We start from the raw sequence: 21,773 nt of genomic DNA on the forward strand, positions 1-21,773 counted from the left end.
GCCGGGGCCGGCCCCGCAGGCGGGGGCGGGCCTCTGCGCCCAGCGGCCAATCGGGACGGCGCCTGGCGTCCGGGGCGGGGCGGCCCCGGCCAGACGCCCGCAGTGGCGGTTGTTTCAAGATGGCGGATGCGGCGCGCCCCTCCCGCCCCGGCGCCGCGGCGTTCTGGAGCCGAGACTGTATCCTTTACCCGCCTGGCAGGGGGCGCCGGCGCCCTCCCGGGGCGGGGACGCGATCTGGAGCCGTCGCGTGGGACTCGACTCGGCGGAGGGAGAGGCGCGGCGCTCACCCCGGGGGCGGGGCCGTGCGGTCCAGGCGCTGGGCTTCTCGCCTGGCGGGGGACTTAGGTGGCCTTGCGCCCGATCGCGTCCCCAGGCTGGGGTTCCAGGTGTGGGGCTGAGTGCAGATGTTGCCCGGCCCGCCTCAGCGGTGAGCTCTGGGGCGATGACCTGCGGTCGTGCCCTGCCTGGGGCTAGGGGGACACCGCCCTCGGTGACCTCGGGCCAGCTGTGCGCAGCCAGCTTGCGGAGGAGGGAAGGGTGCTGGGTGGTCAGGGGGCCTTTTTGTCTTGTCTTAGCCTTGTCCATGGTCTCCGCTGTGTCGGAGGATGTCAGGATCATGTTGGATTCTAGGCCGGTCAGTGACGATTTGTTTTCACTCTGGGATTTTCCTAGAGGTGTGGGGCTTGCTTTCCGCGGAGACAGTCTGGTGGCGCTGGCTGTGGAATCCGCTGCCCATCATCGGGCCTGGATGTCGTGTTGTCTACACATAGTTTGCAGGTCACCACGGGCAGGAGTAAAGTTCTTGGATTGTTTGGGGTAGAGCTTTTACTCTTGTGATGGTCCCCCCACAGATGCATCATCAGTGGCTGTGATGGGATGTGTGACGTAAGTGGTTCTTTCCCGGGGTTGGGTAGCCTGTTCCAGCCTGAGCTTTGGTCCTGGTCATTGACTGCGTGTTCCTTAGAAGAGTCTTACTCGGAAAGCAAGGCAATCAGTGCACTGGGTGCCTGCGGAGGCGAGTGGTTTCTTCTGTTTGCTTGGACTGGTGATAGCATTGTTAGAGGCATGGGTGCTAACTTTGTGTATTCTTTGCACATCCCACTGAGCGCCCAGTGAAACTTACAAAATTCTATGCTCAGTCCCCCTTATTTGAGTTACTAGGATTAACAAGGCGTATTTTTTCATTCCGTGCTGTTCAGTGCTTAGCATTTAGCACTTGTCTCAGGTTAGTGAGACTCAAAGTATTGTACACGAATTGTGGGTGAAAGCACACTAGTGCACTGTGCAAATTAAGTATTTTTCCTTCACCTGTCAATAAGGATGCAAAGAGAATATGTGCATTGAGAACTGAGCTGAATTAAGAAGTCAGGAAATTGGGATGAGTGTTTTTCTCTTGAAACACTGCCTCTGCTGTGACAATTTTGTGATAGAGGAGGTATTTGAAGTTTATTAACTTATAATGTGCTTCTTCAGTTTAATCACATTCATAACCACATATGACCAATGGTGTCGTTCTGATACAGAGTAAATGGTTTTGGAGGGAAGGGAGACAATCTGCTACAGTGGTACTGATTAAGTTATTAGGTAGGTAAATGAATCTATGTTCTTGGACTCAGCAACCCTCTACTCTCACTTAATTCATGTAGTCCTATTGCTCCCTATTTCATATAGAAGTTACATATCTTCCCTTTTCTCTTAAATTCTACCTTTCTCTAAATATAAATATATATATATATATATATATATATATATATATATGCAACTGTTCGACCGGTAGCTATGATGCACACTGACCACCAGGGGGCAGATGCTCAATGTAGGAACTGCCAAGCTGCAGTGACTTGGCAGCTGCACTTCTCAGTTGATGCACTCAGAAACAGAGAGGAGGAAGCCCGATTCTGGGGTGCATCACATGAGAACCACCCTCTCGCAATACAGGACCCCTCAGGGGATGTGGAGAGCCTGAATCCCACAGGCCAGGCCAAGGGACCTCACTGGTGCACAAATCTGTGCACCGGGCCTCTAGTATTTATATAAAATACTATCTTCCCATTGAACATGAAGAATTGAAATTGTATGGGGAAAATGATGTGATTACATTCTATAGAAATTCAGGTATCTGAAAGGGATTGCAAGTTTACCAGTATCATCTGTTTCCCCCAGGCTATCCAACATTTAGCCTCAAACATTTTCATTTTATGTTTCCATAAGACTTAAAAGCAGTATCAAAATGTGAATGTGTTCCTGATTTTCACTAAAAAAGCATTAGCGATAGTTATGAATCATTTCGTTTAGTCATGTGTCTTTGTATCATAATCTCTTCTTGTCACAGACTTCCCAGACCACCCCAAAAACTTTATAGTAGAACTTTCAATAGAAAAAGACCAAAAAGTATTTATCTGTAACCTGGAATTCTTTTCTCACTATTGAAAGATTGTTCAGTGCTTCCCCTAAACAACTAGAGAAGTGTGATTAAGAGATTTCCCATCCTAGATGTTTCCATCATGTGAGAACAGATCATCTGTGACTGAATGTCATCTTTTCTTTTTTAATGTTGAGTTATGCATCTCCTGCACAGAATGATTCAGCAGTGCTGTTTTGTACAAGGTATGTCTTTGTACCCAATGTGTAAACAATGGACATGCCATGTTAACTATGTGTTAAATCTGCAAGTAAAATTATGCCCCTTCAGCCATAAACTGTTTTCCTGCTTTGTTATAGTTCCTGGTAATATCAGAAGTTAGTGTTTCTGCAGTGTTTAAATTTGATTGCTTAAATGCTCTCAAGTGTACTATCATTAACAGTATTAGTAACTTGATATTAACAAATATGACCTATAAGAGACCTGGTCAAAACTTTGCAGTATCTATAATACTTGCCATTGACTTTCAATTATCAATAGAAAAGACTTAATGTTTATTCTTAAAATAATATACAAGCATACCTTGGAGATATTGTGGGTGCAGTTCCAGACCACTGTGTATTGCAATAAAACCAGTTGTAATCTTTTTTTCTGGAGGAGGCCCTTAACCTTCAGTTTGTTAAAAAAAAAAAATGCAATTATCTGTGAAGCACAATAGAGTAAAGTGCAATAAAATGAGGTATGCCTGTACTAACCAGGAAAGTCATGTGGTCAGTAATAATTACATATGTGTACATATGTTGCTGGTTAGTGATTCAAGCTCAAAGGTTAGAGTAGAGTGGACAATACTACGTTTAGTTCCTTCAGGTCCTGGTGATTTGGGATAGACATGCTGTTTCCCCTCTACCACTTCTGCCTTGGGTTTCTAACTTCTGCATTAATTCTGCGATTTGATATCAGCATTAAGGATACTTTCTAATTTGCTGTACATGTCTTATTGAGGTGCTTTTAAAGAAACCAAAGTAGAATTATAATGTGGCATATAGAACCCAATAAGTGGTCTTATATGAGTTTGTTATATATTTTGTTTTTTTGACTTTCCCATAAGCTGTATGCTTGTTGGGAATCTCTATTTGAAGAAGGTAAATATTTGGGTTCTTAAGATAATATAAAGGTAGGTTAGAAATGATTAGAAAAGATAGGTAGGATGGAGGCAATTTCAAATATGTTTAGTCTTATTTTTTAAAAAAATTTTGTTAAGGTCAGTTTATTTAGCATTTTTTATATTGAAACCAAATTTATCATGGATGTAGCTAATGGGTTTTACCTGAATATTTTTAATGAGTTAAGGAAAGAAAGATAACACTGAAGCTTTTTGGACAATGCCTCATAAAATTAAATGTCTGTTTCATTCTTTACTATGAGCCAGGCATTCTATGATGTTTGCAGATACAACATTGAGCAAAAGATGAAAATCTTCACCTGCTTGGTGCTTCCGTTTTGGTGATATGAAATGAGTAAAATATACTAGTATATGATAATGGGTGCTATGGAGAAAAATAAAGCTGGGAAGGGCTAGCTATCATGTGGGTTTTTTGTCTCTGTTTTTATGCCAGTACTTTTTGATTATTATAACTTTGTAATATAGTTTAAAATCAGAAAGTGTTATGTCTCTAGCTTTGTTCTTTTTTCTTAAGGTTGTGGCTATTCCAGGTCTTTTGAGGTTCTTTACTAATTTTAGGATTGTTATGCCATTGGAATTTTGATAAGGATTGCATTAAATCTATAGATGGCTTTGGGTAGTATGGATATTTTTAACAATATTCTTCTAATCCATGAGCATAAAATATCTTTCCATTTATTTTGTGTCTTCTTCAACTTCTTTTATCAACATCTTATAATTTTCAGTGTACTGGTCTTTCACCTCCTTGGTTAAATTTGTTTCTAGGTATTTTCTATTTTTTTGAGGCAGTTGTAAATGGGATTGCTTTCTTCATTTCTGTGGCATTTCATTATTAGTGTATAGAAATGCAGTAGAATTTTGTATATTGGTTTTGTATTCTGCAGCTTTACTGATTTTGTTCAGTAGTTTTAACAGTTTTTGAGGTGGAGTCTTTTTTTTTTTAATATATTTTATTGATTTTTTACAGAGAGGAAGGGAGAGAGATAGATAGACAGAAACATCGATGGGAGAGAAACATCGATCAGCTGCCTCCTGCACACCTCCCACTGGGGATGTGCCCACAACCCCGTACATGCCCTTGACCGGAATCGAACCCAGGACCCCTTAGTCCGCAGGCCGACGCTCCATCCACTGAGCCAAACCGGTTTCGGCTTGAGGTGGAGTCTTTATAATGTCATCTGCAAATAGAAGTTTGTGGAAGGTCTCTACAGTTTTTTGTTTGTTTTCTTTTTTTTTTTTTTAAACATTTTTATTGATTTCAGGGAGAGGAAGGAAGAGGGAGAGAGAGAGATAGAAACATAATGATGAGAGAGAATCGTTGATCTGCTGCCTCCCGCACAACCCCTACTGAGGATTAAGCCTGCAACCCGGGCATGTTCCCTGACCAGGAATTGAACCCTAATCTCCTGGTTCATAGGTTGATGCTCAACCACTTAGCCACGCAGGCTGGGCTGTTTGTTTGTTTTTTTAGGAAACAAAGTTATTAGTTGGCAGTAAGGATGAGGAAGTGGTGTTAAGATTTGAGCAAAGAGGAAACTATAATATACTTGTTGAGTTTTCAAATCAAGGTGCGGCTGAATGGAGCACCCAGTAGTTGGTTTTTCCAGTTGTGAGCAAGTTTATTTGTGAATGATCTACGGAAATGTAGTAGTCTTTTTTCCAGGACTCAGTTATGTTAGTTCATAGGTCATCCTTGGAGAATAGTCTGCACATTCATCATTATTGTATCTTCTAATTGAAGACAGTGTCATATGGAACAAATCCTGAATCATCTTGGATTTTTTCCCCCTGGGTTCTTTATTCCATATGTATATTTCCAACAGTAAATAGTTAAATATGTATTGAGCACCTACTGTGTGTGCTAGTCCCAACAAATATATATATTTTTATATATATAAAACATATATATATTTTAAAGAATCAGTTTTTGCTGTCAAATAGAGCCTGCACAATGTCATTTTGTAAGGTCTTTTATAACTTGGGTGTTAGTGAATCTATAAATTCTCTCTCTGCTCTTGTGTTAGTTGCTCTCAGTTTTCTTGGAGTGTTGGTGTCTAATTTTTTGTATGCTTTCTTGTCTTACGTGCCTCTTAAACTACCAGCTCCATCCCTGAGATTTGAGGGAATTTGAAGTTTAGGGGCACTAGTTGTCAGCCAAAACCTTGAAGCTGTGAGAGTGTATATGCTGCTCTGGAAAGCTATTAGAAACCAGCTGGCAGCTCAAGCTAGACATCATCTTTGCATTCCTAAATTCCTATAGGGATCCTTGGCATATCTAATCAGCATTTTCTGAAAAGACTCCATTACTAAGGTTGATCATGAACTGAAATACATGGACTTTTTGAACAAGTTATTAAATCTACTGTTTTACTCTATCCTTTCTTTGCCTGGAAGGAAATAGCTCATAATTGATTTGTCTGGAAATCTTGGAAAGAAAACATTTTATCACAGAACAGAGATGTTTGGAATGTTCTAGGTCATTGGAAAAAATGTTCAGATGCTTCTTTCTGACAAGTGTTAACAAACTGTACAGATATCTGGATTTAGATATGGTTCTGAGTAAAATTTTGTTTCTGGAAAGAATACTTTTTTATTGTAATGGTTGTCTTCTAAAGCAGTGTTATGATCTTAGTAGCCTCTCTAAATTTCTCCTCTTGAAATTAACAATACTGTAGTTCTTTTTGTCTTAAATTTCTTCCACTTATTAAATAGTAGGACCTCGTGGGACATTACACGTATGCACTATGAAGAATAAAAAATGCCTTTGTGTTTGTATGATTGACTTGCCCTCAACAGTGTTTGTTTTTCAAAGATAAAGCTCATTTTGAAATTATTTATTCATGCCTAAAATAACTTTTCAGTTTTCCAGTAATGAGCAAACTGGAGCACTGAACTCTTGGTTTGCAAAGGCAATGAAATGAAAGGCACAGCAGAATTTATAGTATAGGTAGGATATCTCACTTGGGAATAAGCATGAATAAATGTTTTATAGAACAAGGCCTTCCAAAACTTTTATAAAATATATAGTTGTGACTATATAAAAATGAACTTTAAAATAATATTAACTTTGCTGCATTAATTCAACTACTTTGCTTTCTAGTGTTACTTTTAAAAACTAGTTACAAATTCCAAGGTCAAATAGAAATTACAAATTATAACAAAAGCACAGAACTGAAGCAGCATTTGGATAATGGACAATCTTTCCTAGTATTTTCCTTCATGTCTTCTGCATAGTTTCTGATGAAGAACAATCAGTAGTATATGTTCCAGGTATGATTTTCTGTGTTAATTTGGTAAGCTTCCTTTGCTTCTTAAGTGTTAAGAGAAAGATGAAACATTAGGATAACTTTGCAGTTATAACTGAATATGGGACAGTTCATTAGAACCTAAAATAAAATAAAATAAAATTAAAGAAACCCTGTTAGGGTTCAAAACACTGCCTTCTACTTTATGTATTAGGGAGTAAGAGATTTTTTTTTTATTATTATTATAAATAAGAGCCTAAATTTAATATTTCAAATAAAAGTGTGGAAACTTCTTGACATAGAGTTTATGCAATAGACTCTTTAAAGTTTACTGGTTATTACAGGTGAGCAGTAAAACTGGACTATTGAAAGTACCCCAATTATGTGACAAATCAGGTCTTTAATTTCCCTAAGTGAGTGTATTTGTGGCATGTTTTAATTTGTTGGTTTCAATATGACATATGAATGTGCCAGCACCTTTTAAAAATATTTCAGTTGAATCTTAATGTATTCAAAATATAATTTTTTCATGATTTATTATTTATTAAGAGAGCCTTAAGATGAAGTTAAGAGTTTTCTATATCACATCCTATAAAATAGAGGATATTAATAGAGAGGTTGATTGGGGGGTGGGGGGGAAGCTTAAGAGAATGAGAAGATATAATTTTGAAATCTTACTTGATGCAAATCCTTAGGGATTTCTACAGAAGGAAATATCCGATCACGACACAAGTCGATGAGTCCAAAAGCTAATGTTAAACTTAAGACTTCCAAGGTGACTGCTGCTTCAATCTCCATGGAGTCTTTAAAGGGTGCAGGAGATTCCGTAAATGAACAGGTCAGTAATTTATTTGTTTTCTCATTCTACAATTTTTTATAAATGTTGATCATTTACTAATTTTTCTTTTCGGACTGTCAATTGGTGGTTGTTGGTGCCAATTCAGTGCCAACAGGAATTCCTGATTTGGGTTGCAATGAAGAAGAAAACAATAGTGCGAAACAGCTCAGTTGCGATACATCAGAGCTATGAAAACAGCATGGCTGTGGAACAGCTCAGTAGTGTTATAGCTCAGTTAGAAGCAGCAGGGCTGTGAAGAGGTAGTGGGCAGGGTGGCCCTGGGCGGAGGCCCTTTTGGGTGAGGCCCTTTTAGGCGAGGCAGTTCTGCTCTATTCTGGTCTTTTCTACCTGCTTAGGTCCACTTCACCCAGCGCCAGTCATCTCTGCTCTACTCTGCTCTGGTTAGACATCTTTGGGGTTTCACCTCCAGCCTGAGAAATGCAGTTTTCAATCTTAGGTGGAAATGGAAAGTGCATTCCCAGAGCCAGAAGGGAGCTGATTTAAAATGACTGAAGTCCCCACCCCTGGTCCCTGATTGATCTGTCCTCATGCAAATAAGGACTCCAAATACTCACAGTATTGGTCCAAAAGTACTGTCCTGATTGGTTAGGATGGAGTTGCTCTAATTGGGTGGCAAAGCTGTTGAAGGTGATACAACTAGGTCACTGGAGTAAGCCTGGGAAGCTTCAGCCCACTTGCTTAAAACAGGATTCCAGGAACTCCTCTGTGAGGGGCGGCTCAGATGGCAGAAACTCAGTGCAGAAAGCCGGAAGCTTAGTGCAGGCTTCTCCCTGAAGTGCAGTTCATGTGTGCCCCTGTTCAGAAATGACTACTAGGCTCTGTTTTTTTATTTGTTTGTTATTGTTTTCAATTTAAGCTCAGTTAAACCACCATGAGTTCTTGGTAGGGTATCTTCTTTCTCAGGGACCACATGACCAATAACTGATGTATATGGGTAGATGATTTATACGCATTCTGAAAAGCTACAGAGGATTCTTGAATGTTTTGATGATGCTTGGTATGAATATAAAGTGTTTAGCTCCAAAATATTTGGGCTTGCTTTAAATCTTAGTTAAGAAAATGTATTATCTTGGTATGTCTCAAAAGACCTACATTCTGATCTGTGTGGTGTTAGTAAATCAAATCCACAGCAACTGTATTTTGGTTAGGTGCCCTTTATGATTTCTGTTCATTTGCATTTGTTAGTTAATGATGAATAAGCCCTAAAATATAAGAAAGATGTTTTCATTAAAAGAAAATTAGCCTGCATTATTATTGTTGTTATTATTTTCTTCCATTGGAAAATAATATCATAACGAGTTTTTCTGTAAAGAGCCAGATAGTAAATACTTTAGCTTTTATGAGCCCCATTGTGTCTTTCTCAAGTGTTCAGCTCTGCCACTGTCCTGTGGATAGAGCCATATATGTATCAGTGTGTACATGAATGTGCATGGCTGCATTTTAATAAACAGGGGATGGGCCAGATTTGGCTTGTAGCTATTGTTTACCGACCACTGTCCAAATATATTTGGTTTTTAAAGAATATTTAATTTTATAGTTTTTTGAAACCTTATATAAATGAGCTTATACTTTGTATAGTGTGTGATTTGCATTTTTACTCAACATTATGTTCATGAGATTTATTTAAGTTGTATATAGCTATATTTCATTTTTTTCACTGATATTTCAGTTAGGGTTTAGTCATTTATTTTAACTGAAAATACTAAATACTTGCTACATTGGTGCTGAAGAACTGAAAAGGCAAAAAGAAAACACTCAGTTATCTCTAAGAAACAGTTACCATTTCTAGGGCTGGGAGAACAGATGGAACAAGTTGGACTTATTAAAGTGTGGAAGCTTTGAGGATGAACCCCTCAGAACTGGAACTTGGACTCTGGTGATGGGGAACCAGCCTGTCTGCTGTCCCTGAGGAAACAAGATAAAGAAAGGCTGGTTCAGAGAGGGCACAAAAAATTGCAAAATAGAATCAGCTGTTCTTGCCAGGGCTGAAACTGGCCGGAAAAGGAAGCAAATAGGAAGGAACGTGTCCTTTCTCTAACAACTCCTGGTCTCCCTCTAGTAGTTCTTCCTATTGGCAGAGTTTAACAGAGAGTTATGTGGCAAAGAAGAAATGAGGTGTCCAGAGGCTCAGCCCCAGCGTCACAAAATAGAGCGTGGAAGGGTGGGTTTGAAGATGAAAGTGAGTAGCATAGCAACCAGTACCTATGGAATTCCATTGAATAAATATATCACAGTGAAATCATTCTCTAGTGAATAAAACCTGATTCTCAGGTTTTTGCTGTTAAACACAATGCTGCTAAAATCTTTTGTTTGGTTTATATTTACTGCACATTTACTGAAATGTCTTTTCATGGGTTATCAGCAACTTCTCCCATTGTAAATCCAGTGACATCATTTCACATTCTGTTAGCTTTTTCAGTCATTTGCACTGTTAAGCCCACACTTTTCTTGAAACTTTTTCTTTTCTTTGCCCACAATATTTTATGCTTCCGATTCCCCTCTTGTTCTTTTAGACATACATTTTTTTTCTTGGATTTGTAGATGATTTTTAAAAACTAATATTTTTCTTAACTTTAAAGAAAACTTTAAAACAAAAATATAATGAAAATAATAAAAATCTAAACATCCTCCATAATATCATATAGCTAAATTTTAAATCTTAGTTTTTCTCTGACTTAAGAGCCATACCCGCCGAAGCCGGTTTGGCTCAGTGGATAGAGCGTAGGCCTGCGGACTGAAAGGTCCCAGGTTTGATTCCGGTCAAGGGCATGTACCTGGGTTGCGGGTACATCCCCAGTGGGAGATGTGCAGGAGGCAGCTGATCGATGTTTCTCTCTCATCGATGTTTCTAACTCTCTATCTCTCTCCCTTCCTCTCTGTAAAAAATCAATAAAATATATTAAAAAAAAAGAAAAGAGCCATACCCATATTTTTTACTTTCTACCTAAACATTTCTATATGCATATCCTCCTGGTATCTTAAATTGACCTGATGTATCTAAAGCCAAACTTATTTTATTTTCTGACCATTCCTTTCTCATTTCTTCTTCTCCCCTCTCTTTCCTGTCTTTGGCTCTCAGTATTTCCATGTTTCATTTTAAGGGTCTTGGATTATTCTTGACTACCAGAAATAATTGGACTGACCTATTTTGTGGTTACATACATTTCAAGGATTATACTTCTTTCCTTTTACATGTTACCTCCAGTTCCCTTGTGACTCCCTGAGTTTCATGGCTTTAAAGACCCTGTTAATGATGTTCAAGTACTGGGAGAATTTTTTGTAGCATAGGAGACAGGATAGTACAGTGGTTAAAGCACAGACTCTGGAACTTGGTCTTGATCTTCTTCTTAATACTAGACAAGATTTGTATCCTCACTTTAAAATAAGAATAATACCCACCTAATAGCATTGTTGCGGAAATAAGATGGATTAGTAAGTGTAAAGTACTTAGCCTATTCCTGGCATGTGGTAAACACTAAATATTATTAGCTATTTAAAAATATATTATTATTATTATTAATTACTCTTTGGTCTAGTACCCTTTGGAATGAACCTCGGGTTATAGAGAGGCTAGAACAGGTGCATCTGCTGCCAACCTTAGTTTTAAGCTGGGCTATGATGTAAGAAAGTTCTCAGTATCTTCCATTAGGTGTTTATTTCTGTGGCGTCCACCAAGGGAAAGTTGTCTTTTAAAATATTCCCTAGTATTTAAGCAGGGACATTCCTGCTTTGAGTTCTTTCTGTCTGCTTTTCTGTGTAAATTTCATGATGTCCCCTCATGGGCAGACAGTTCTTAGCCTGTTTTGAGTTCATAGTCAGTTTTAAATGAAACAGGCTACTAGTGTTTCCATAAGATAAAAGATATCTAGGAAATTTCACCTCTACTTATTTTAAGAATTTATTGAAGAGTCTTAAAAATTGTTTTTAGTAAAAGTTAAAAGTTTTTTTTCTGTTTCAGAATTTCTGCAAGGGAGGAGGAATAAAGAGTGCATCATTAAAGGATTTATGTCTTGAAGACAAAAGACGCATTGCAAATTTAATTAAAGAACTGGCCAGGTGAGACAAACCTTATATGAGATGCATTGTTATATAAGAGAGACAATTCAAGAACTTTAAAACACATGAATTTCATTTTCCTTTCTTGATTATATTTCATTATATAGTGTGTCAAAAAAATTATATTTATATAAATTTTAATTCAATGTAATATTATTATTACCTTTTTGTATTATTTTGAAATAATTTTAGGCTTATAGAAAAATTGCAAAAATATTGGGAGAAAGAGGAATGAGTGGTCTTTTTGAGAGGATGAAATGTTCTAAAATTATATTATGGTGATGTTTGCAGAACTGTAAATATATTAAAAGCCATTGAATTGTATCCTCTAATGGTTGAACCTTATTATATGTAAGTATATGTCAAGAAATCTCTTAAATGGTATGGAAGGCTCTCATAACTTTCACATAACTTTTTCTAAATTTATCACCCTGAATAAATCATCATGCAATTGTCAAAAATTAACATTGGTACAGTAGTATTAATTACAGAGCATTCAGATTTCACCAGTTTTTTCACTAATATATTTTTTCCTGCTCCAGTATCACATTTTGTATTAAGTTTTTATGTTTCCTTGGTCTCTTTCATGTGTGTCCTTGCCTACCATGACTTTGATACTTTTGAAGAATACTGGCCAGCTATTTTGCAGTATTTCTTCCAATTTGGGTTTTTCAGGGGGTGTGTGATTAAGTATGATATTAGCTGTAGATTTTTTATAGATGCTCTTTATAAAGTTGAGGGAGTTTTCTTATATTCCTACTTTTATAAGAGTTTTTGTTATGATTGTATGCTAGATTTTGTAGAACACTTTTTGTGCCTAAATTAATGTGAGATTATATGTATTTTCTTATTTAGCTGTTGATATGGTGGATTATACAAATTGATTTCTGAATGTTGACTTTGCCTTTGCTACCTGTAAAAACCTCAGTTTTTATCATAGTTTTTATACATTCCTAATTTTGATTTCTTTATTATTTTGTTTGGAATTTGTATACTGACGTTCATGAGAGGTATTGGACTGTCGTTTTCTTTTTCTTTTTTTTTTTTTTTTTTGCTTAGTCTGGTTTTAGTATCATGGTAATACTAGCCTTATAAAATGAATTGGGAAGTGTTCTATTTTCTAGAAGAAATTGTACAAAATTGGTTTATTCTTTTGTAAATATTTTATAGAATTTTCCAGTGAAATCATCTGGGCCGGAGATTTATTTTTAAAGAGCTTTTTAATTACAAATTCAATTTTTTAAATGGTTACAAAATTATTCAAGTTGTCTATTTTGTCTTGATTGAGTTTTGGGAGTTTGTGGTTTGAGAATTGTCTCATGTCAAATTTATGAACATGAAGTTGTCTGTGGTATTCGCTTATCTTTTTAGTGACTGCGGGACCTATAGGGCTTCATTATGATATTATTGATTTGTACCTTCTCTCTTTTTATTTTTGTCAGCCTTGTTAGGTTTATCAATTTTATTGGGTTTTTTTTCAAAGAAGCAGCTTTTTGTTTTATTGATTTTTCTCTATTTTTTCTGTTTTCAATTATATTGATTTTTGCTCTTATCTCTGCTATTTCCTTTCTTCTGTTGTTTTGTTCTTTTTCTTGTTATTTCTTAAAGTAGAAACTTAGAGACCATTCTCCTTTTAATGTAAGCATTTAGTGCTATAAACTTCTCTCATGATTGCTTTTAATGCTTCCCACATATTTCATTTGTTGTATTTTCATTTTCATTCAGCCCTATGTATTTTTAAAATTTCCTTTGAGACTTCCTCTTTGACTCATGTATTATTTATTTAAAACTTTGTTGTATAAAAGTTAAAGCAAATGGAGAAAGTGTCAGAAGATTTAGAAAACCTGTGTATTCCTATGATATATTTAAGTATAGCATACTTAAAGAATTTCCGCTATTATGAAGATGCACCAACATTATTTTAGGGGAGAAGTCAGAGTGCTTAACACCAACACTGACCATTAACAAGCATATTTTCAGAATAACATAATATTCAGTAGCTCTCAGCATAACGTACAAGACAAATAGCATGTTTTTCAATTATAGAGTGACATGCAATATAAAAGCAAAGTGAAAACTATAGCTTTTTTTTTAATGGTGCCTTTGAAGTGAAAAGCATTTTTAACAAAGCATTAGCCTTTTTATTTTTTTATTATTATTTTTTTAAATATATTTTTATTGATTTATTATAGAAAGGAAGGGAGAGGGATAGAGAGCTAGAAACATTGATGAGAGAGAAACATCAATCAGCTGCCTCCTGCACACCCCCTACTGGGGATGTGCCCACAACCGAGGTACATGCCCTTGACCGGAATCGAACCTGGGACCCTTCAGTCCGAAGGCCAATGCTCTATCCACTGAGCCAAACCAGTTAGGGCAAAGCATTAGCCTTTTTAAAAAAACACATGGCCTTTAACAGTGTTAGTGGGAAAACTGTATATGTCTAAATTCCAAGACTGGCTTACCTGTATCTTACCTGTTCCATTGAGAATCTAGCTGTGAGGTCCTTTTTAGTCATTATCTTTATTGGTACTATGTGTAAAAGTAGCAAAAAGATGCTTATAAGATTTACTGATGTTACTAAACAAAAATAAATGTTAACAGAAGATATAAATAAGATTTAAGAATTGGCTTAATAGGTTGGAAAATAGATTCATTCAAACAGGATGTAAGATAATAGTGACAAGTGCAGGTTATTATATGCCTAAGAATAAAAATAAAGTAGAAATTCACTTAAGAGAAAGACTTACTGGTTAGGCCTAGTACATTAAAAAAATATGCATGGATCATAGTTCAATTTAGCCTGAACATGAATAAGCAATATAGTGCTATTTGGCAAGAAACCAAATAGATTTTAAAAAACAAAAAACCTAGTATAAGTTTTTAATAATCTGTAGATGCCTCCTTAAATAATCTATATATGCTCAGGGAACTTTTTTACTTGTGTTAACTACACTAATAAAAGAATGGAGTACACATACAAATTAATAGGCTAATGGAGAATAGATACCATAAGGGATTTTATGAATTATTTAGCTGGTGGAAGAGAGTGTAAAAGATGACTTGATATATGGACTTGAAGTAAATGATCACATTTTCCTGAGGTGTCTAGCATTGATTTACATTTGCAGAAGAATAAGTGGAATATTGATTGATCATTTTTGGAGGCATAAGGATAGAGAGAATTCTTTTTGTTCAAGATTGCTGAATTAAGTGACCTCAGAAAGTCTTTAATAGTAAAATTAATGAATTGTTTGCATTGATGGGAAAAGCAGTGTAATTTATGGGGACTTGAAAAATGAATGGCTTTGCAAAATATTGTGGTTTGTGCTGCAAGATGGCAACTTCCCTATGTATGCATTTGCTTTTTTTTTTTTTTTTTTTACTGAGACTTTTTAAGATGGAGAGGGTACCATAGACCAGCTGCAAGATCTTTAAAACATGTAATACCTGACCATTTAGTCAGGGTCACTGACCTCTTTTCCCTTAGATTGTCATATTAAAAAATGACAACTGCCCTGGCCTGTGTGGCTCAGTTGCTTGGGCATTGTTCCGTGTACTCAAAGGTTGCAGGTTCTATTCTCAGTCAGGGCACATGCCCGGGTTGCGGACTCCATCCCTAGTAGGAGGTGTACAGGAGGCAACAGATCAACGTTCCCCTCTTACATAGATGTTTCTCTCTCTAAAATAAAAATATTTTTAAAAGTATGACAACAGCCAACATAACAATAGCCGTCTGGTATGACTAAATCAAAATTATACCTTTTTTTTTTTGTCAGATCGGCAAAAAATATATTTTTTGGTGTGCAGCAGAATTTTAGTAATTAGTTTGTGTATGCCATGGATGAAAAAGGTTGTAAATCGCTGCCATAGACTAATGCGTGAACTGTACTATAGCTTAGTTTTTAAAGGAAAAAAAGTTGTAAAATAATCTTGGCCACATTGCATTTTTTTGATGTATATGAGCCATATTCGAAGAAGCCTAAAAAAATCTCCACTATTTCTTGTCCTGTGCCCACACTGTCAGATAATGCATGGTTCCCCCGTGAATACTTGTGCACTAACTCATTTGAGGACTGGGTTCTTTTTTAGGCTCAAATACTGATTTTTCCCAAAGGACAGTTTGCTGTTTCTACTTGACATTCTCAAAAGAAAAATAGAAAGTGTAACATCATTAGTTTCCTATTGTAGAATAAGTAGATCATTATTATTTTATATTTATTCTGTTTTTTTAACTAATTATTTTTTGTCATAATTAAATGTACATCTCAGTACAATAAAAAATTAAGACTTCAATTTTAAGACTTCAAAGATATTCAGTACTTTCAGCACAATTTCTAGCCCAGCCACCCAGCTCTAAGGGTATGAATTCTCTTTTCTTGTTAAATAACAGTACATTTTGTGGACCTTTTTGATAAATACTCTGAGGTATTAACTAAATGTTAACAATCTTACTTTATGAACAGGCTATTGTCCTCTTTGTAAATAATTAACAAACCAACTCTGGGAATATCCTCTTGTTAGTTTTAACTGTTTTATCCTATTAGTCAGATATTTCCCTTTCCTGTATTTAGCTTCTCATTTTGTTAATTAACTTGTTGCTCTACTCTAAATGAGATAGAGAATTAGGTCTTTTTATGTTACTTTGTGGTCTGAGAATGCTTTGATGAAAAAATGTAGATCAGGATACCAGATATTTTCTCTTACATATACCTCATGGGAAATATTATTGAACATAAATTAAACAAGAAGATATATTTCAGAGTGGATATCAAATCTTGAGGTTGTTTTATTGGCAAGTCCTCTGCCTTTAAAGGCTGTATTAATATGCTTGCTTATATTAACTATGCTAATAGGCCACAAAGAAGCCATGAGTATCTTTAGATAGGCCTATGGAAGAAGTGTTATACTTTGTACTTACCACAGCTTGTTAATTTTATAGCCTCCCAGAGCATAATAATTGCTAAAGGGTAGTCTAATCGTAGCAGCATAACAGAAAAGACCAAAAGAAAAAAAAAGGGCCTGTTTAAATAGTGTAGCAATACATTTTTCAAACATACTCCAGAAACTAAATTTTAAAAGGAGTGATTTTTCTGGATAGAGCATTTTAAGTTTTGAGAAAAGCTCATCATAGACTCTGGCATTATGGGATGTGTGTACAACGTTTACTTCCTCAATGAACTCTAGAGTTTTCATGGATCTCTTTTGGGTTGAACAAAGGGAGTAAGTAAATGTTGAGATATACCTCCATGATAAGGTAAATCTGGCAATCTACAAGGGAGGCAGGAGGATTACCTGAGATCCGAGTATAAATCCTCCTCATTTAGGTATATTTGTTCCTTGCTTTGTTGTCTGGATTCTTGTAATTGTATCAGTTTTAGAGATTACCCTTAGGAAGAGGGGCCTGAGTCCCATTCATGGGCCTCATATTATGCTAACCATAGATAATATAGTTGAGGAAATTATTTGAATGTCAAGATGAGCAAGAAGAAATAAACCTATTTTTGAACACTATTGTGTGCCATGCATTTCACACACATTATTTCAAAGAAAAAGCAATAAACTCTTGAACATTCAAAAAATTCTAATTTTCATTCTGTTATATCATTGATTTTAATATCTTCACCAGAAGACTAGCAAGAAAGGAAGAGCTATGGAGTTCATGTTAGTCAGAAATTGTTCTGATAGAGGAGGGTTCTGGGAGAAAGTAAACTTAGGAGCTCAAAGGAAAGGCGTGGATTTCACTTACACGCATCCCCGTGTGATCTTGTAGGATAAACGTTGTACTCTCTTTGGAGAAACAGGCACCAGTAACAAATTCAGGGCTACCATCTCTGTGCACAGAGAAACATGAAAATTAGGATTGTCATTTTAAGATAACTTTTAATGTTGTTGTTGTTCAGCTGTTTTTGTGGGGTTTTTAAAAGATTTTTTCCCCTTCTGTGTTCTTGTTAGGAACCACCCCTTTCTGGTAGGATCAAGTTGGAATACTTTTCAGAATTAGACATTAAAGAATCAAAACTATTGATCGGTATTTTTAACTTTAAAATCCTTTTTAAAAAATCTTTATTGTTGAAAGTATTACATATGTCTCCTCCCCCTACCCCCCATGGGCCCTTTCTAGCCCACCCCAACCCCAGGCCTTCACCACCCTATTTTTGGACTAAGAATAAATATAGTGCAAGGTTTATGTTAATGCTGTGTTTTTATTCCAATGTAGTTATTTATATGCTACTAAGGAATACAGGGTATCAGTTCCAGAAAAAAAGAATAAAATTGCCTATGTTTTTTAGTGAAATGTTTAAGTGATTTATATGTTGTTTATGTCATTGACAGGATTTAAATAAAAGTATAAAAATATCTAAATCAAAATAAATTGATTGTGCCTATTTTGATAATGAAGAAATGAAACCTAATGTTGTAAAAATTTGATACTTTTCTGTCCCAGATTATAATTAGTAGACTATGTCTTATGTTGGACTTGACATATTTAAGATACTTCTGATGATGGGAAACATTCTTGATTTTAAAGTCAACATGCGTATTTTATTGGACAGCTGTAAAAGATTGCCTTATAAAAGGTTAGTTAAAAAAATGCATATAGTAGCCCTGAAGAAACCTCTGAAAGAGGTAAGCATACTCTGGAGGAAGTCTACTTTGGGTAAACTGCAGCTGTAGGCACATGTTGTATTTTATTCTCACAGGCATTTTCTTTTCATTTCTTTATTTCGTTTAGAGTAAGCGAGGAAAAGGAAGTGACCGAAGAACGACTCAAAGCTGAGCAGGAATCATTTGAGAAGAAGATCAGGCAGTTGGAAGAACAGAATGAACTGATCATCAAAGAGAGAGAAGATATCCTTTTTGAAAGTTCTCTTTTTTAATGTGCAGGAAGTTTGACCCTTTCATGAATGCCTAAACCATACTTAAAGACTTTATTTTGTTCTCTTAAAAATACTTAGGAATTAATGCTAACTACAGAGAGGAATTGATGATAAAAGTTTACAGTAATTAATTTTTGAAGAAACAGTATAGTTTTGAAGCAAAATGTTTTTTGATTTATCGGGGAGCATCCTTTAAAAAATGTTTAAAGCAATTTAAGAAAGCTTGTTGCTAAAGAAGTCAGGTAGGAATTACTGAGGAATCTCACCATTCATTATGTGCTGCTCTGACAAGGCATAGAACAGATCTCAAGGAAAATAATGCAGAAACAAAGCTGAAAAGGCTAGGATTAGATGGAACCTACTAACGGATGTTTTATGAATTGTGTCAGGATCAAGCTTTCCGAAGTAACAGTAATAAAAGCAAGATAGGTGTTTGTTCCTTTTTATTGTGAAAGACATTTGAGTTTTGGCGCAAGGCAGGGAATGACTGTTGATTTGAAAGAGTCTTGGCATTCAGCCATCATGTGCATATTCTAGTCAGCAAGAAGGCGTCTGGTGATTCTGAAAAGTTTGTTCTCAATGTAGTTTTAATTTCAACTTTCAGTTGTTGGATTTAGAAACACAGTTGAATTTTTATATTGATTATATCTTTGACCTTGCTAAATTCTCATTTGTTAATTTTAATAGTTGTTTTCACAGATTCCTTAGGATTTTATGTGTGAACAATTATGTCATCTGCAAATAAAAATAGTTTTCGGCCGAAACCGGTTTGGCTCAGTGGATAGAGCGTCGGCCTGCGGACTGAAGGGTCCCAGGTTCAATTCCGGTCAAGGGCATGTACCTGGGTTGCGGGCACATCCCCAGTGGGAGATGTGCAGGAGGCAGCTGATCGATGTTTCTCTCTCATCGATGTTTCTAACTCTCTCTATCTCTCTCCCTTCCTCTCTGTAAAAAATCAATAAAATATATTTAAAAAAAAAAAAAAAAAAAAAAAATAGTTTTCGTTCTTTCCTGATCTTTAAGCCTTTTCTTTCTTTTTCTTGTCTAACTGCAATACCTCCAGTTATGTATTGAATAAAAGATGACAAAGAGCACCCTTATCTTGTTCCATGTTTTCGGAGAAATGTCTATTTCAGCTTTAAGATTGATGTTAGCTATAGGTTTAAAAAAGTTTTTTTATTTATTGATTTTAGAGAGGGAGAGAGAGAGAAACATCAACTTGTTATTCCACTTATTTATGCATTCATCGGTTTCTTCTTGTGAGTGCCCTGACTGGAGATCCAACCCACACCGTTGGCTTATTGGGACAACATGCTAACCAACTGAGCTACCCAGTTTTTTATAGGTATCTTTTATTACACTGAGGAATTTGCTTCATTTCAGTTTGCTAAGAAGTTTCTTTGTTTGTTTTTTATAGTTGTAAACGGGCTTTGATTATTGAGGGCACTTGACATTGTATTACTTATACATTTAGTTATTGTCTATTTCCCTCATGGAACATTATTTTTGCTTTATGCACTATTGTACACTGAGAATCTTATACAAGACCTGATACTCAGTATGTACTAAAAAAATACCTGTTATGTGAATGAATTGTTAAACCTTTGTTGCTTGATCAGAGAATATCTGCATTTCACTGCTTTTGAGAGAAAACTTGCATTTTACTATTATAGCTGCACATCATCGCACTCTACCACCACCTGGTGTTAGTATATCTAAATTGCAAGAGAAGCTTCTTGGGAGGCAAAGAAACAAGTGAGAGCCAACACTGCAAATGATTGGACTGATGTGACTGTAATAATTTCAAAATAAACATATATTTATAATATATAACATGACTATGTCTGAGGTTTAGCAAATATTTTTAACATTTAGTAGGTGCTGAAGTGCTTTCTGTTTTCCTGGATGTGAAAAAAGGATGAAGGATCAGTTTAATTATATATGCGAAGGAAACAGAATAAATTGTGAAAGTTGACACAAATAGAGTGAGAGCAAACGTATTTATATATTTGCATTCCTGCTCCGTCAGCATTTCTTTGCTGTTAGGTGCAAGTTAAACTTGAATTTTAAACAAGGACTTTTCAGCTTCTTAATATCTTGCAATATTTAATATATTGCAAGAAAGTCCATCTTGTGGCCAAGAAGGACATTTTAGGTTTGTTCTTAAAAATCCAATCCCTTCATTGCACAGAATTCATTGAGACATAAATGTAGAATTGGGTGGGATTTTATCTATTATATTAGGCAGAATTTTAGAATAAAACCATCTACCTGTATATACTGGTATGACTACCACTGTGTATTTTTACTTCTTGGCCTCCCTTTGAAAAAAATGGACCATCTGCCCTGGCAAGGTGGTTCAGTTGGTTGTAACATTGTCCCCTACACCAAGAGGTTGCTGCTTCGATTCCCCAACAGGACACATACCTAGCTTGCAGGTTAGATCCCCTTTCTGGGTTGAGGTTTATATATGGGAATCTCTCTCTCTCTCTCTCTCTCTCTCTCTCTCTCTCTCTCCTTCTCTTCCTCCCTGTTTCCGTCCCTCCCCTCTTCCCTCTATTTCTCCATTCCTCCCTTCTTCCCTCTCTAAAACCAATAAACATATCCTCAGGTAAGGATAAAAGAAAATGGACCATCTGCCACATATAAAAGTTTTTAAAAATGCAATTCAAATATTAAAAATTTCTTATTGGTGCTAAATGGTCAATTTTGTAAAATGTTGATATTTTTACATAAAGGTTAGCCCTTCTTATGGTCAAAATACCTTAGGATGATAGTATTGGGAGTACCATTTTAGTAATAAAGATTATAGTGTGGATAAGTTCCCTACAAGGCCCCATGATGGTAATGTCCCTAGATTTTGTCTTTAAAAAAAACTGCTGAGAGGCAATAATTTTTTTTGTATGTGTCCCATTTTCATTAATGCATGGTAATTGATGGAGTTGCAGTGACTTGTAGCAGTAATGAGTTCTAAACATAATAATGCACTCTTTTCTAATAAGTGAGCACTGCTGGGGTTTAAAAGCATACTAAATCAGTTGCTTTAGTATGAATTTATTAGTTTTTTTCAGCATTAGCTTTAATAGTAGTTATTTACATAAGCATACATCCCATTAACCGCCATCAGGGCTGGAAAACATGCTGAACTGTTCATATTTTCATATAATTATTGAACATAATGGTTTCA

General features: G+C 36.1%; 1 protein-coding gene across 5 annotated transcripts in view; it reads left to right on the top strand.

The window, feature by feature from the left end:
- Positions 1-114: 114 nt before the first annotated feature.
- The window catches only part of KIAA1328 (KIAA1328 ortholog), a 160,133-nt gene continuing 138,474 nt past the window's right edge, over positions 115-21,773 (top strand). Inside the window, exons 1-5 of one of the 5 annotated variants that reach the window (XM_070421012.1) lie at positions 115-177; positions 6,780-6,815; positions 7,486-7,628; positions 11,608-11,705; positions 18,442-18,557. In XM_070421012.1, coding sequence (XP_070277113.1) covers positions 120-177; positions 6,780-6,815; positions 7,486-7,628; positions 11,608-11,705; positions 18,442-18,557 — 451 coding nt within the window. In that variant the 5' untranslated portion in view covers positions 115-119. Of the gene's footprint in view, positions 178-346; positions 428-6,779; positions 6,839-7,485; positions 7,629-11,607; positions 11,706-18,441; positions 18,558-21,773 lie in introns of those variants that run through there. The other 4 variants (XM_070421014.1, XM_070421013.1, XM_070421015.1 and 1 more) reach the window with 4 other exon arrangements.

The sequence above is a fragment of the Myotis yumanensis genome, unplaced genomic scaffold (genome assembly GCF_028538775.1).
Source record: "Myotis yumanensis isolate MYYU_CA2020_CCGP unplaced genomic scaffold, mMyoYum1.0.hap1 SCAF_7, whole genome shotgun sequence".
In the NCBI taxonomy this organism is placed as follows: Eukaryota; Metazoa; Chordata; class Mammalia; order Chiroptera; family Vespertilionidae; genus Myotis; species Myotis yumanensis.